This window comes from Venustampulla echinocandica (assembly GCF_003357145.1).
Source record: "Venustampulla echinocandica strain BP 5553 chromosome Unknown scaffold_14, whole genome shotgun sequence".
In the NCBI taxonomy this organism is placed as follows: domain Eukaryota; kingdom Fungi; phylum Ascomycota; class Leotiomycetes; order Helotiales; family Pleuroascaceae; genus Venustampulla; species Venustampulla echinocandica.
The window spans coordinates 373,966-385,968 of NW_022474219.1; the positions used below are offsets into that span (position 1 = coordinate 373,966).

Below are 12,003 nucleotides of genomic sequence, written 5' to 3' on the forward strand. Positions count from 1 at the left end.
AACAACTCGTAGGTCTCAATTTCAGTCCTGATCAACCTTCCACTTCCAGTCCTCACACTCGAAATTCGCGTAGCAGTAAAACTCATTACCCAGCCCTTTCGAATGCGCCGGCTCGAAATCCGTGGTCTGTATCCCCGGCGGACGATAGAGTTTCTTGATCAGCGTTTCCATACGCTCGCCTGTACAGATAACGAGTCGTAAATCCTCCTTCTTGGCGCTTGATTGTGGTTCTGGCCAAGACTTGGCCAACCAACGAACTGTCAACGCAGCTGAGGAGTGTTAGTCTAACGTTTCCCCCTCCAAGTCTCTCCAAGACAGTACAAATACGTACCTTTGGTTTGGCAATCCTCGCTCAGAAACGGGGGATCCACGATTATCCTGTCGGCGGAACCTTTCAAGCTAGCTTTTCCCACTCATTATCAGCGCTTATCCCATATTTATACTCTCGTCATCATCATCATGTATACCACCATACATCCTCCCCACTGGCCATTCCCGTTACCATTTCCTCACATTCCCCGTAAGTAATAATAAGTAAGATCCTAGGAGAAGATGCATGGTTTGGATTTGGATTGGGGAAGGAAGTAAAATTTACGTGGTAGCTTCAACGGATTCCCGAAATCATAGAACACAAATTCGGGGAAGACCTCGAAGCGCTTGTCGAACTCCAGGAGGTGAATCCTTGGGCGAAGATGGGCCGGGACATTTCGTTTTGTCTTTTTGAGGGGTGGATTAGTTAGGTTCTTGAGGGAGAAGGGGGGCAAAGGGGGAGCATGGGTGTACCAAAATATTCTTGATCTGGACGAACACGCTCGGCGCAGACACCACTGTGATGGTCGTATGCTCAGTCGCGTCGCGAAGGAGCTCTTCTGCTAAGATGGTTGCCGTTTCATCGGAATACTGTTCGTTGCTCTCATTAGCATCGCCATCATCACCATCATTCAGCATTCCATATTTGACAACTCTCTCGCGGCCAAGCCAAGAAAACCCTTGACCCACAACCCGTTCCGATCCCTTCTCGAAACCCCCCAAAATAGAAACCCAAAAAAAACACCAAAATCAATAACACTCACCCAAAATTGACTCTCATTCCAATCCTCCTGGAAAATCTCCATGCGTAGCAATCCATCGCTCTTTACTTCAACCTTCAAATCCTCATATTCCTTTTCTCTTTCATCGCGATCGGCGTAGAACTCCTGAAGCGCGGAGAGGGATACGCTTGATAGTGTGCTTTTTGGAGTTAGGATTATGTTAGAACTGTGATGAGTGGGGGTTCGCGGGGATAGATATGAGTGAAGAGGGGAGAGAAGGGCAAAGAGGTAGGGGAAACAGAAGACATAAGTGAGATGATACGAGGAGGGAAGCAAAATAGGAGAGGGAGGGCTATTTACAGAGGCTCGTCGTCTGTTAGGCCATGAACTGCCATGTAACTTAGTAATTTTCTTTTCTCTTTGCGCGTTGTAGAAGGATGAAGGTTCTGCGTGGGTGCGGCATTTTCGTTTGGAAGGAAATTTGGAGTTTTGCCGAGTTGCCACCAGCTCTAGACGGTGAAACGAAAGCGACGATGGCCAGAACAACATCCAAAGTTCCACTAATTTTGTAGGATATCTCTATGTCATTGGCCCTTGTCTACCTAAGTAACGTGCCAGATGTATTCATTTTATACGATTTAGGGCGGATTGTAGCTCTTCTATCTCCAAGCCAGTGAATTGCTCAAATGGCGGGGTAAATGGGGGGTGTGAGCCTCGTATGACTGAGGAGGTCGCCCTTAATGAAATCTTGAGCGCAAATTCTGGCGGAATATCTTGCAATGTAACTATGCGCCCGCATAGGTTAGACATCTTATACAGGTACCTTGAAATTAATTATGCAAAATCCTTCTGCTCGTCGTTGGCCGTTAGAGAACGAAATAAAAAACGGATCGAGACAAAATTCCTCAAAAACGTCTGCTCTACGTGCCGGTTTTCTATAGGATTCCTATTTGCCATATGTACATTCTCAACTCCTATTGGAAATACATGCCGCCTTGTGTAAACGAACTACTGGTTGTCAATGACATGCAAGTACTGCTTCTCTTCCTTCTTTTCACGCTCCGTGGCAGGTGGTAAGTCCTGGAATGCCCAACTTCTGTATCCTTGCTATAAAATAGTTAGCATTGTGCCCGTTTCTGACTTATTGATACACCTACCAAGTAATGGAAAGTGAGGCTGCTCAGCTCAGCTGGCGTGATATCCAAATCTTTGAAAGTCTTTGCTGTCTCATCGATCTTCTGGTCAATGAACTCCCGCTCAATTTCATCAGGGTTGAGAGTGTGCCACCAAAGAGCCTTGTTCAGTAAATTGGCGGCAGGCTTCAGGATGCGTTTAGGGATATTGATATGCCGGCGGTGTTTGATAATTTCCTTATCTACCAATTCTCCAATCTCGGCCGTCGAGTAGTTCTTGGGACCGTATAGCTCGTATGTCTGTTCGGCAGTGCTATCATCTTGGCACATTTTCTCGAGGGCCATACCGACATCAACGACCTGCGAGAGTAATTAGTCTAGAACATTCCGGGTTAAGATGGGGCCGCATACGTGAACTGGCCAGTAACGCTCTTGCAGGTTATTGGATGTCAAAATATTTGAGCCACCAGCTAGTTTGTGAAGAAGCTGGTCTTCAAATCCGAACATAGGAGCCGGTCTGACAATGGTGGTTTCGGGGAAGATATCACGGACGATAGCTTCACCTTGGGCCTGAAGAATAGTCAGCAACATAATGTATTATCTCGATCCATGTTCTTCTGACCTTCGTCTTGTAGTATTCGGAAGGCGAGTTTATGTCGGCGTTGTGCGAAGAGACATGGATGAAACGATCAACGTCATACTTCGCAACAGCTTCCGCAATTCGTGCGGCTCCCTCTACATTGACATCCTCAAAGTCGAAGTTCCTATCTTGTCTCAATATATCTTCTCGGGTATTCTTCATTTCGATTTCCACTTACTTGGTGGTGTACGTGCGACCGATGAGATTGTAAACCACATCGGAATGCCTGACACTCTCCTCGATTGACGGGGTGTTTCTGAGGTCCATTTCCTTTAAGGCCAAATCAGAGAAGGTTTCAATTGTGGGTCATTTTCTCCTCTTACCAAGAATGTTACTCTGCCCAAATCTCCGGAGACTTTGAGGTGACGCTTTGCCATCTCCTCCCGATATGGTATAATGACATTACATCCTTGCCGAGCTGTTTTAAATCAATCAGTCCCACAAACTCTCCCTCGCACAATTCAGAGGCACCATACCGAGTCGGTTCACAATATATCTCCCCAGGAATCCAGTTGCGCCAAAGACTGTGACGGTGTGCCCTAGATATATCAATGAGCAGCGGTTCGAACGGCAGGACGGGCTTCATGTACCTCCGAGAGAAGATCTATATTGGTATAAATTAGCAGACGATCAATTGGCCCTTTGGAAGCAGCTGTAACTAACCGGCCACCTTGAGTTCGAATGATGGGCTTCCCGGTCCGGGTGATCGTAACATCAGAGAGAAGACGTCTTGAGGCTGGGTTGGCGACAGTTCCTTTCCCCGCCCGCACCGCGGTCCGTAGGCCATTCATGCTGGCAGCAGCGCCGGATTTCTGCATCGCTGTGGATGTCGCCAGTGTCAATTGAGCGAGGGCGTGGGGGATTTGGCAAGTTGTGATGCTCTCGTCGTCGACAGACGCAACCCATGTCGAAAGCTCGGCAGGGAGCCGCTAGCGTGCACCTGGTAGAGTAGAAGCTCACTCCGTTCACCTCAAGGCTGCGATAGACCGCGAATCTCGAAGAAGCGCAACATCAACTCCCCGAATTTCTTCACCAACAATACCTCTAATTTACGCGCGCCCATTCTTGACGAAATCCTATTCTGCGACGTGGCTGGATAACTCTTCCCCTCAATCTCGAATTCCCTAGACCCAAACTCCCCGCCACACTGTAGCTACAGCTACAGCTCCAGCCCGCCATGAATGTCGATACGATTCCAGATTTCCTCGCGGATCAGCGTGATGCTGCCCCCGCAGACCTACAACATCTCTTCATCTCCTTCGAGGATCTGTGGGAGCGAAAGTTATGGCATCAGTTAACGGATAGCTTAATAGAGCTGTTCCAGAACCCAGCAAGCGCCAGCCAACGGCTACCCTTTTACAAGACATTCATCCTCACATTCGCAGACAAGATCAACCAGCTAAAGCTTGTCACTCTTGCTTTGAGTGCAGCATCACAATGCAGAGGTATGCCCCCAAGTTTTTGGTTTGTTGTGCTATTAACTAACACGCTGTAGATGGTCATGAGCGCCTGTCCTTCCTGGAGTCAGTGGCCAAGAAAGTCGACAACCCCAATTCCCAAGACGCCTACGTCTACGCAACTGTGGCTGTAGCAACTGTAAAGCTAGAATTGAAGGATTTGGAAGGCACAAGGAAAGACCTAGACAAGTCGGAGAAGATCTTGGATCATTTCGATTCTGTCGAAACCATCGTGCATGCTGCTTTCTACCGGGTCAACGCAGAATATTACCAGGTTTGTCCTATTACCAACTTATCAAACCCTCAACTGACGAAATGCAGTCCAAGCTTGACTTTGCCTCCTATTATCGGAACGCCCTGCTTTACCTTGCCTGCATCGATTTGGCCGACCTGACACCCGCTGAACGTCGAAGCCGAGCCTACGACCTTAGCATAGCAGCTTTGGTCTCGGATACGATCTACAACTTTGGAGAGCTTTTATTACATCCCATCCTCAATTCTCTGGTGGTCGAGGATGCTTGGCTACGTGATCTGCTTTTTGCGTTCAACCGTGGAGACTTAACTGCGTATGATGTTTCGGCTGGCCATATTTCCTCAAACACACTGCTTGCGGAGCATCGTGATGGCTTGCGACAAAAGATCTACCTTGCTGCCTTGACGGAAGCCGTATTCCGCAGACCACCCCACGACCGCACAATGTCCTTCCGCACAATCGCCGAAGAAACCAAAGTCAGGCCCGACGAGATAGAGCATTTGATTATGAAGGCGTTGAGCTTGGGGCTTCTCAGAGGCAGTATCGACCAAGTGGACGAGATTGCACGGATCAACTGGGTGCAACCAAAGGTGTTGGATATGGGCCAGATCGACAACATGCGCTTAAGGCTACAAGAATGGGACTCAAGCGTCAACTCGCTAGGTAACTGGATCGAGTCGAAGGGTCAGGATGTTTGGGCGGCATAATATGGCATAGAGGGCGTCTGGTTTGAGCCACTAGAGGCACTGGTATGTACTATTAAAAATCAATGAGTAAAGACGGAACCCTGCTGGCAAATTGATCTCACAAATACCGCTTCCGTCCCCAGTTTCTATATGTGCCACAACTCCATTCCTCCCTTTGACTCCGACGCAACAATTACCCGAAGGAACCAGACGACGGAAGAGATGGGGAGGGATACAGTAAATCGAACCGACATTGGAGCCAAACTGAAGAAAGGTTAGCAAAGAAATGGATAAAGACTAATGAAACGAAAACCTGTAAACTCCATTCCCTTGCCTTACATCATCCCACCACTCCCCCATTTAACCATCTTTATATATCTCCAGCATAAACAAGAATGCAAGTGGTCTTCCCTAGTGGTTGAGCTAAATAGACAACTACAAAATCTTCTTGCCCAGAATATTCGGAGTGATTTCTGGCATAATTAGCTTAAAGAGGCTCGGATATGTAAATAAACTGATTGCTTTCCTAGGCTTGGGTGATTAGGTGTTTATCAAGATACTGCTGCTAGTTGGGGTAAGTTTTGATGTCACTGTTTAATCATGGCACAAAAGCCATATCAAGTAAAATCGATTTGACAAGCTATCACTAGGCCCTAACTAGCAACCTTCTTCCCATCCGTCCCCTCCTCCCTCGGCCTCCCAAACAACAAAATCATGCCCACAACCCAAGACGGCCACCAAACACACCAGACCACAACCTGGGTATTCATGCCCCACACATCCCAACCAAACGCAGCCTCCTTCAACACCTCTGCAACGCCCAATTGCCAATAATACGTCCCAGCCAACAACACCACCGTCGGCGCTAACAAGCTAAGTAGAAGAGCAAAGCCGACTGTGGTGATGGGGCGACGAGGGAATGGCTCGACGTAAGTGAGTGGCGCGGCGAATAGTCCGACGAGGAAGGCTAGAGAGAAGTTCAATGTTGCAAGCGCGGAGAGGAACATGCCGAGGAGGAGGAGAGAGAATGATTTAATGAGTTGGTATTGCTGGGTTGTAGGGCTAAAGTAGCGGATTAGAGCGGTGGAGAGAATGTAGGGGAATATGCTGTTCAGAATGGCGAAGATGGCGAAGACTGGGGTGAGCATCTGCATGTATACATTAGCGTATATTCCACAGGTAGTCTGGATTATGACTTACCTGTTCTGACGTATGGTTGAAGATATACAAAGGCAGGACACCGAGGAACTGCGAGCCCGCTACCACTGAAAGCGGGAGGAAGAGCTCTCTTTCCCGGACAGTCAAGGTGTCCTCGGGAATAAGAGCTTTAGCTTTAACATCATCCATTCCTTGAATTTGAGCCAATGGCTTCTCTCTTATTAAAGCAGACGGGGAAGGCTTCTTCTTCTCTACTGGCGAGCCACTTTTCAGCCATAGGAAAATCGCCATGATAGTGAAATTGACCGCGACAAGCATGGCGCTGGGGAGATATGTGCCGATGCTCACGAAGCGATTAGCTTGCATGAGGAGATAGAAGAAGAAACTCTGGTGGAGATGTTCTAGAAGGTTGTTCAGACTTCGGAACGTGCTTTCTATTACTCTCCCCATGGCCATTTCATCTTGCCAGCCTTCGCCATACGGTTGTAGGGTTATAGCATCTACGTGGTAGGGAATGAAGCTGCTGTGTGGTCCGGATGCGTGGCCTAGGCCCTGGTTGAGCATCCCGCGTAGCATCGTCTGCAATCGATCCTTATAGGTGTCGGAGTGCTGCCACATTTGCTGGAGAGAGGTTGGTATGCCCATTTGTCCACTTGCAATAGCAACTACTGTGTTCAGGAGATCCAGGTTTGGAAGCTGTCCATTGATACCATCATAGACCACATGTAGAGATTCGAACCGGTGGTCGAACGGATAATCGATCACTACCGCGCCTTGTAGAGCACCGCTCTTCAGTGGTAGCGACTCGATACTGGGAGATTGATGTGTATCATGGTAGGCATCGACCCAAGCCTGCGGACCGGCTCTGCTATCGGCCGATATTAAGAAAATGATATCCTTCGACCAGAGGGACCATCCTGTTCATGCGTAAGCCACGAATGTCCGTATTGGGCCGGGAAGGACTAAATACTCTTGAAATATCTCGCCAGAGTCAGGACAAGAGCAACTCCACTCCTATTCAGCACTCCATCTACATTCCTCCACGCTCCTACAAGCACAATGGCTTCCGTAGCGTCTCCTCGTGGAGCGTGTAGGATGGCGTATATGTTCTCCCCAGCATATGTCTCTCCCGCGCTCTTGTACTCGTATCTCTGCCGGGCGACCTTCAATCCGGAGGCCTTGAAGAATTCCTCAAGCTTATCGTTGACCCTGCGCCCCTATTATCAGCCATAGCCCTGAAATCCCAGTTGGAGTATGTTGCGTACTCGATATTACTCCTGTCCTCCAGAGCATCTACCTCCCGCTTGTATCCCCGGAACACATTTTGATCACTCCCAGCAAAATAAGTATGGACCTGCCCTGGCAGAAGCGCATTCTCGGAGATGTAGGTTTTTCGCGAGTAGTCGTCTAATGGTAGAAGCAGTAGCCATGCGATACCAATGACTACGCAGAGTAAGGACAGGTATGGCGGGACCTTTAATAATCGAGGATCGCGTCGCAGGAGGGAGGCTGAGGCTTGGAGCTTGTTAATAGATGGGATGTGAACAATAGAATGGTGACTTACATAGCAGCCTCGACATGGTGGGCTTTTGGCGGGTAAGTAGAACAGAATTGTGTAAATCTATTTCGCAATGCTCACCTACGTAGGTAGGTACGTATACTACTTTTACCGAGGTGAACGATGGCATCTACAACACTGAGTTTCCTTGTTTATCCCAACACACCCTTCCATATTTTGTGCAGAATAGCTAAATTCCGGTACAGCACCGTCTAAAGCTCTACGACTAGACACACTTTGCAACTTTGCACTTCAACAATAATCCAAACCTCCAGTATACAAAACCAACCCTCACATGATGACGCGCTCCATGACGCGCACCACGACGCGCACCGTCGCGCTCCAGATCTACGAGTATCGATATCATAGAAGTATTTCGCTTCCGTGGACGTCGTGGTGTTGCACATGACGATCGATAGCGATAGACCTTGAGCTCAGGCTAACCTACATGCTTGGCCACAATTTACCTCCATTCTCGACGACATTCGAAGCCATATGGCAACTTCCGTTGCCCTAGACGCCGAGGCGTATCAAAAAAATAGTAGGTACGTATAACGCTACCGAACGAATCCTTCGCTGGACGGACGAGAACGGGAAAACATACATGCAAGACAGACTATGTCGGAGGCGAAGCCAGTGGGAGCACAATCGGGGCGGAACAGATACAGGATGGCTCTGTTGAAAAAGCATCCAGCGCCTTGTTCGAACATACGGCCAAGACTTCCCCAAACAGTTCCCAAAGTGACTTATCTGAGGAGTCTGTAGATCTAAATCCTGACCCCAAGTCAATTGAGTTAGTTGTCGGCTGCCAGGACGATCCTCTCATACCTAGCCCAGATCAGATCGATCACACTTTCCTGAAGGGTCAAAACACCTGGCGCGCTTATATTACCCCCTGGGATGGGAGCCACTGGGTAAATGTGAAGGACGGATTTTCTAGATATGAAGAAGGCATGAGAGTGCGAGCTAAGAAAGTGTTGGATGCCAGTTTTGCAGGTGGGAAGTTCTTATGGCTTGGGAAAGACTACCAGGGGTTTTCAGAGGTTGAAAATAGCTAAAAGCCTTCTTGATTTGATATAGTATTTATACTTGAAAGCTGACAAGTGGGCATTCAATTGGTATCCTTCTTTCGAGAGGAAATTATTAAAGTAGAAATTGACGTGACCTTGGTAAGTCTAGTGTGAAGAAGTCCAGGGGTGAGTTGACTGATTGTATTGTCTTCAAATGACCTGAGCCAGGGATCCAAAAGGTCTTATGATCAGCGACTTATGACTCTCAAGCCCTTTAATTGCAGCATCTGAGACAACTCTTGCTCCCGACTCGACAATAGCTCTGACCTCGACCGAGGGTGGGAGGAACTCGACGTTTCTCGCAGCTTCAAGCGCTCTTGGCTTAATGTTGTCGAGAATTTCGTCTTGTTTCTAAAATAAATGTGTTGTCAGCCAACAAGAACGATAGGGTAACATAAATCGAGGAATTTACGTACTGCTTGGACGATTCTATTTACCCCTTCTTGAGAATTTTTGGTGAATTCAAAAAGTGCCCTCATTTTGGCATCAATATTTGACGGTACGCCAAGCTGATTACAGAGCTCCACCCCAGGCATAATGTGTTTTCTCGAAACTTCGCCATACATTTTGCCAACATCCATGAAAATAGAGAAGTAGAATCGCATTGTCATTGCCATAGTAGAAATAATCTATTAAAGCGTTAGATTTTGTTATTTTCTTTGGTCTGTACCTTGAAAACATACTTGACGAGAAAGGTCACTGAATGTGTATCCAGTTATGAGTACCTCTTTTTCATCTCCAGTGAATGCATTAAGGTCATCGATGAACGGAATGACCTCGTGTTCAATTGCAAAGTCGACAAGACCTGCTATTCCGTCAAAGAAGGTTACCAACTTCGCTACCTGGATCTTCATTGTTGTTAAGCAATCTATGGACTTTGAAAGAATCGATTTGATCTCCTCCTGCTGAAAAATTAGAAATTTAAGACTCAAGACTTCCAAACACATCTGTTACGCACCAACGAAACACTTTCAGCTTGTAATTTGGCCATTTCGCCAGCAATCTTAGCGACTTCGGTTTGAATTTGAATGAGATACTTCTGCGTCTCAACATATTGTTTCTGGGTATCAAGGTAAACAGTCTGTGTTTGAGTGACGAGAGTAACATGCGCGTCAATTATCTGGCTGGCAACGGTTGCATTAGAGCCTGCAGCGTTACCAGATTGGGAAGTCGATACTGGTTGGTTCTACATAGGTCTCATAATTAGCAATAGGACAATAGACATCTCAGTCGCCTGCTTACCGGTCTCTCTGGAATGCCAAAGATGGTTTTAGCAGTTGAATCAAGTGAGACAGCGAAGCTGAAGATCTTGAGCATTTCTGACTGCCAGCCAACAACCTGCGGGGAATTTTTTTCCGGGGCTTTCCACGAAATTTCGGTAGATTTCCGACCTTCAGCTTGGAGTTCTTTGCCAATCTTCATACCAACAATTCAGATTAGTGAAATCTGACATTTTCCATATCGTAGCATGGATTGACTTACTCTGATTGATGTTTGCACAATCTCCATATAACTCCTGCTGGGTTCACTTTCGGAAGGAGGAAACGTTCTCTCCGCGACATCGAGCATACCCAAAACGTACGTAAGGCCTCCTTTGTCTGAACTATCTGTAACAGTAACATGAGACCAATCAACACCGCCATCTTCACCACTTGTGAGTATGGATTTGAGTCCTCTGACGAAATCGACAGTGGTGTGTATCCGAGTATAAGCCGGGTCATCAGAGTCCTTTGGTCGTATTAGAGCCTCGAAATTGGGACCTGCATGAGCCGAAGTGTCCTGTCCAGCTTCATTGCCGAAGATATTCATGCCAGCAGCACTCACGGCGCTAGCACCAGTAACTGATAGCATAGCTGGAAGTGCAGTCCTGATTGTGGAGTTCATTGTATTTGCAAGCTGAGATACAAACGACTGTGCAATCATTTCCCATCTGTGTAATTGTTAGTGAAAGTATTATTTAATGGCTTTTGTATCTAACCCCGATGGCATGCTTTTCACGGCCTTCTTGTAAAGCTCTCGAGCGGTATCCAATTCGCCAGTAATTTTATCGACCATAACTTTGGCAGTCTCTGCCACCTCCTTTGTCTTGCCCTCAATTGCTATATCCATGGCAAGTGCTATCTGGTTGGTAAGAATCTTCTCGTCTACATCGGTTGTTCCTTGCACCGTTGCGATATGTAGCTCTGAGATCAATTGCAGCCATTTTTCGAAATCACCATCCATGTCTCTTGCACTTGCCGCGCATTCATCTGCACCTTTCTTTAGACGTTGCATAGTGGGTCTTAGTAACACCTTTGCTGAACCGGGATCATTGAGGAGCATAACGATCCTCTCTACCTTTGAGCGCAAGAGGGCATATCAGCGATTTAGAATGATAGATACTCACAAGTCTAGTTACTTACGGTTTCAAACATCTTACCGGAAATCAAGGTTATGGTATCAAACCGAGCTTGGGCATTCAAAAATGCAAAGGTGCCCGCATCCGAAGTCTGGACAAGACCGGCTCTTAGAGAGGTTTGGCTGGCTTCAATTTAACTCATTGTGGGGATATAGTGAAGACAGAGCCCATACCCAAGAAATTTAAATCCTCCATTTGGTTCCTTAAGGTTTATCGAAGATGCGAGAGGAGACGAGGCAGCAATAAAGCAATTTCCGATGGCTGTAAGAGATAAAGGAGCGGCTGAGAGAAGCTCTGCCCAGTTACCGTAGAGGAAACCCTGATCGCTCACCACCTTATCTTGAAGCTTTCCTATCTCCCCCTGCTCCTGCCCCAGAATCGCATCGACGCGAGCAAGTTGGGAGGCCTGTTCTTCTCTGGACGACATGTTAGTCTGGGTGCTTGGTTTATGTCGAGTTTGGAATTTCTCAATTGTATTGAATCGGCGGGCACAGAGATAAATATTTTATGACACGAATCATCTGGTATAGATAACGTCTCTCTACAGTTCATCCTGTACAGTTATATCTCAAGATCTACAGCTGAAAGCTGAAAAGTAGCCCAGACATACCCAGACATA

The 12,003-nt window shown here is 47.2% G+C and overlaps 5 protein-coding genes across 5 annotated transcripts; 2 read left to right on the forward strand and 3 right to left on the reverse strand.

Moving 5' to 3' along the window:
* Positions 1-21: 21 nt before the first annotated feature.
* Positions 22-3,622, reverse strand: BP5553_10315 (Protein-lysine N-methyltransferase EFM5; the record flags this gene model as incomplete). Its single annotated transcript, XM_032018938.1, has 14 exons — positions 22-269; positions 332-403; positions 596-716; positions 784-1,017; positions 1,074-1,230; positions 2,041-2,138; positions 2,189-2,524; positions 2,576-2,734; positions 2,787-2,928; positions 2,983-3,074; positions 3,128-3,222; positions 3,281-3,343; positions 3,395-3,408; positions 3,468-3,622. The coding sequence occupies 14 exons, from the start codon at positions 3,620-3,622 to the stop codon at positions 22-24; spliced, it is 1,986 nt and encodes a 661-aa protein (XP_031864962.1).
* Positions 3,623-3,981: 359 nt separating this feature from the next.
* Positions 3,982-5,221, forward strand: BP5553_10316 (putative proteasome regulatory particle subunit protein; the record flags this gene model as incomplete). The annotated part of the gene is made up of 3 exons (XM_032018939.1): positions 3,982-4,249; positions 4,300-4,535; positions 4,583-5,221. The coding sequence occupies 3 exons, from the start codon at positions 3,982-3,984 to the stop codon at positions 5,219-5,221; spliced, it is 1,143 nt and encodes a 380-aa protein (XP_031864963.1).
* A 632-nt stretch (positions 5,222-5,853) lies between these two features.
* BP5553_10317 (Gaa1-domain-containing protein) lies at positions 5,854-7,938 on the reverse strand (the record flags this gene model as incomplete). The annotated part of the gene is made up of 5 exons (XM_032018940.1): positions 5,854-6,348; positions 6,401-7,275; positions 7,329-7,567; positions 7,624-7,873; positions 7,923-7,938. 5 exons carry the CDS (start codon positions 7,936-7,938, stop codon positions 5,854-5,856), a joined length of 1,875 nt encoding a protein of 624 aa, XP_031864964.1.
* Positions 7,939-8,411: 473 nt separating this feature from the next.
* Positions 8,412-8,974, forward strand: BP5553_10318 (uncharacterized protein; the record flags this gene model as incomplete). The annotated part of the gene is made up of 2 exons (XM_032018941.1): positions 8,412-8,457; positions 8,532-8,974. 2 exons carry the CDS (start codon positions 8,412-8,414, stop codon positions 8,972-8,974), a joined length of 489 nt encoding a protein of 162 aa, XP_031864965.1.
* Positions 8,975-9,136: 162 nt separating this feature from the next.
* BP5553_10319 (uncharacterized protein) lies at positions 9,137-11,811 on the reverse strand (the record flags this gene model as incomplete). Its single annotated transcript, XM_032018942.1, has 9 exons — positions 9,137-9,337; positions 9,403-9,615; positions 9,670-9,888; positions 9,945-10,172; positions 10,229-10,402; positions 10,469-10,916; positions 10,965-11,323; positions 11,389-11,506; positions 11,558-11,811. The coding sequence occupies 9 exons, from the start codon at positions 11,809-11,811 to the stop codon at positions 9,137-9,139; spliced, it is 2,214 nt and encodes a 737-aa protein (XP_031864966.1).
* Between the last annotated feature and the right edge of the window lie 192 nt (positions 11,812-12,003).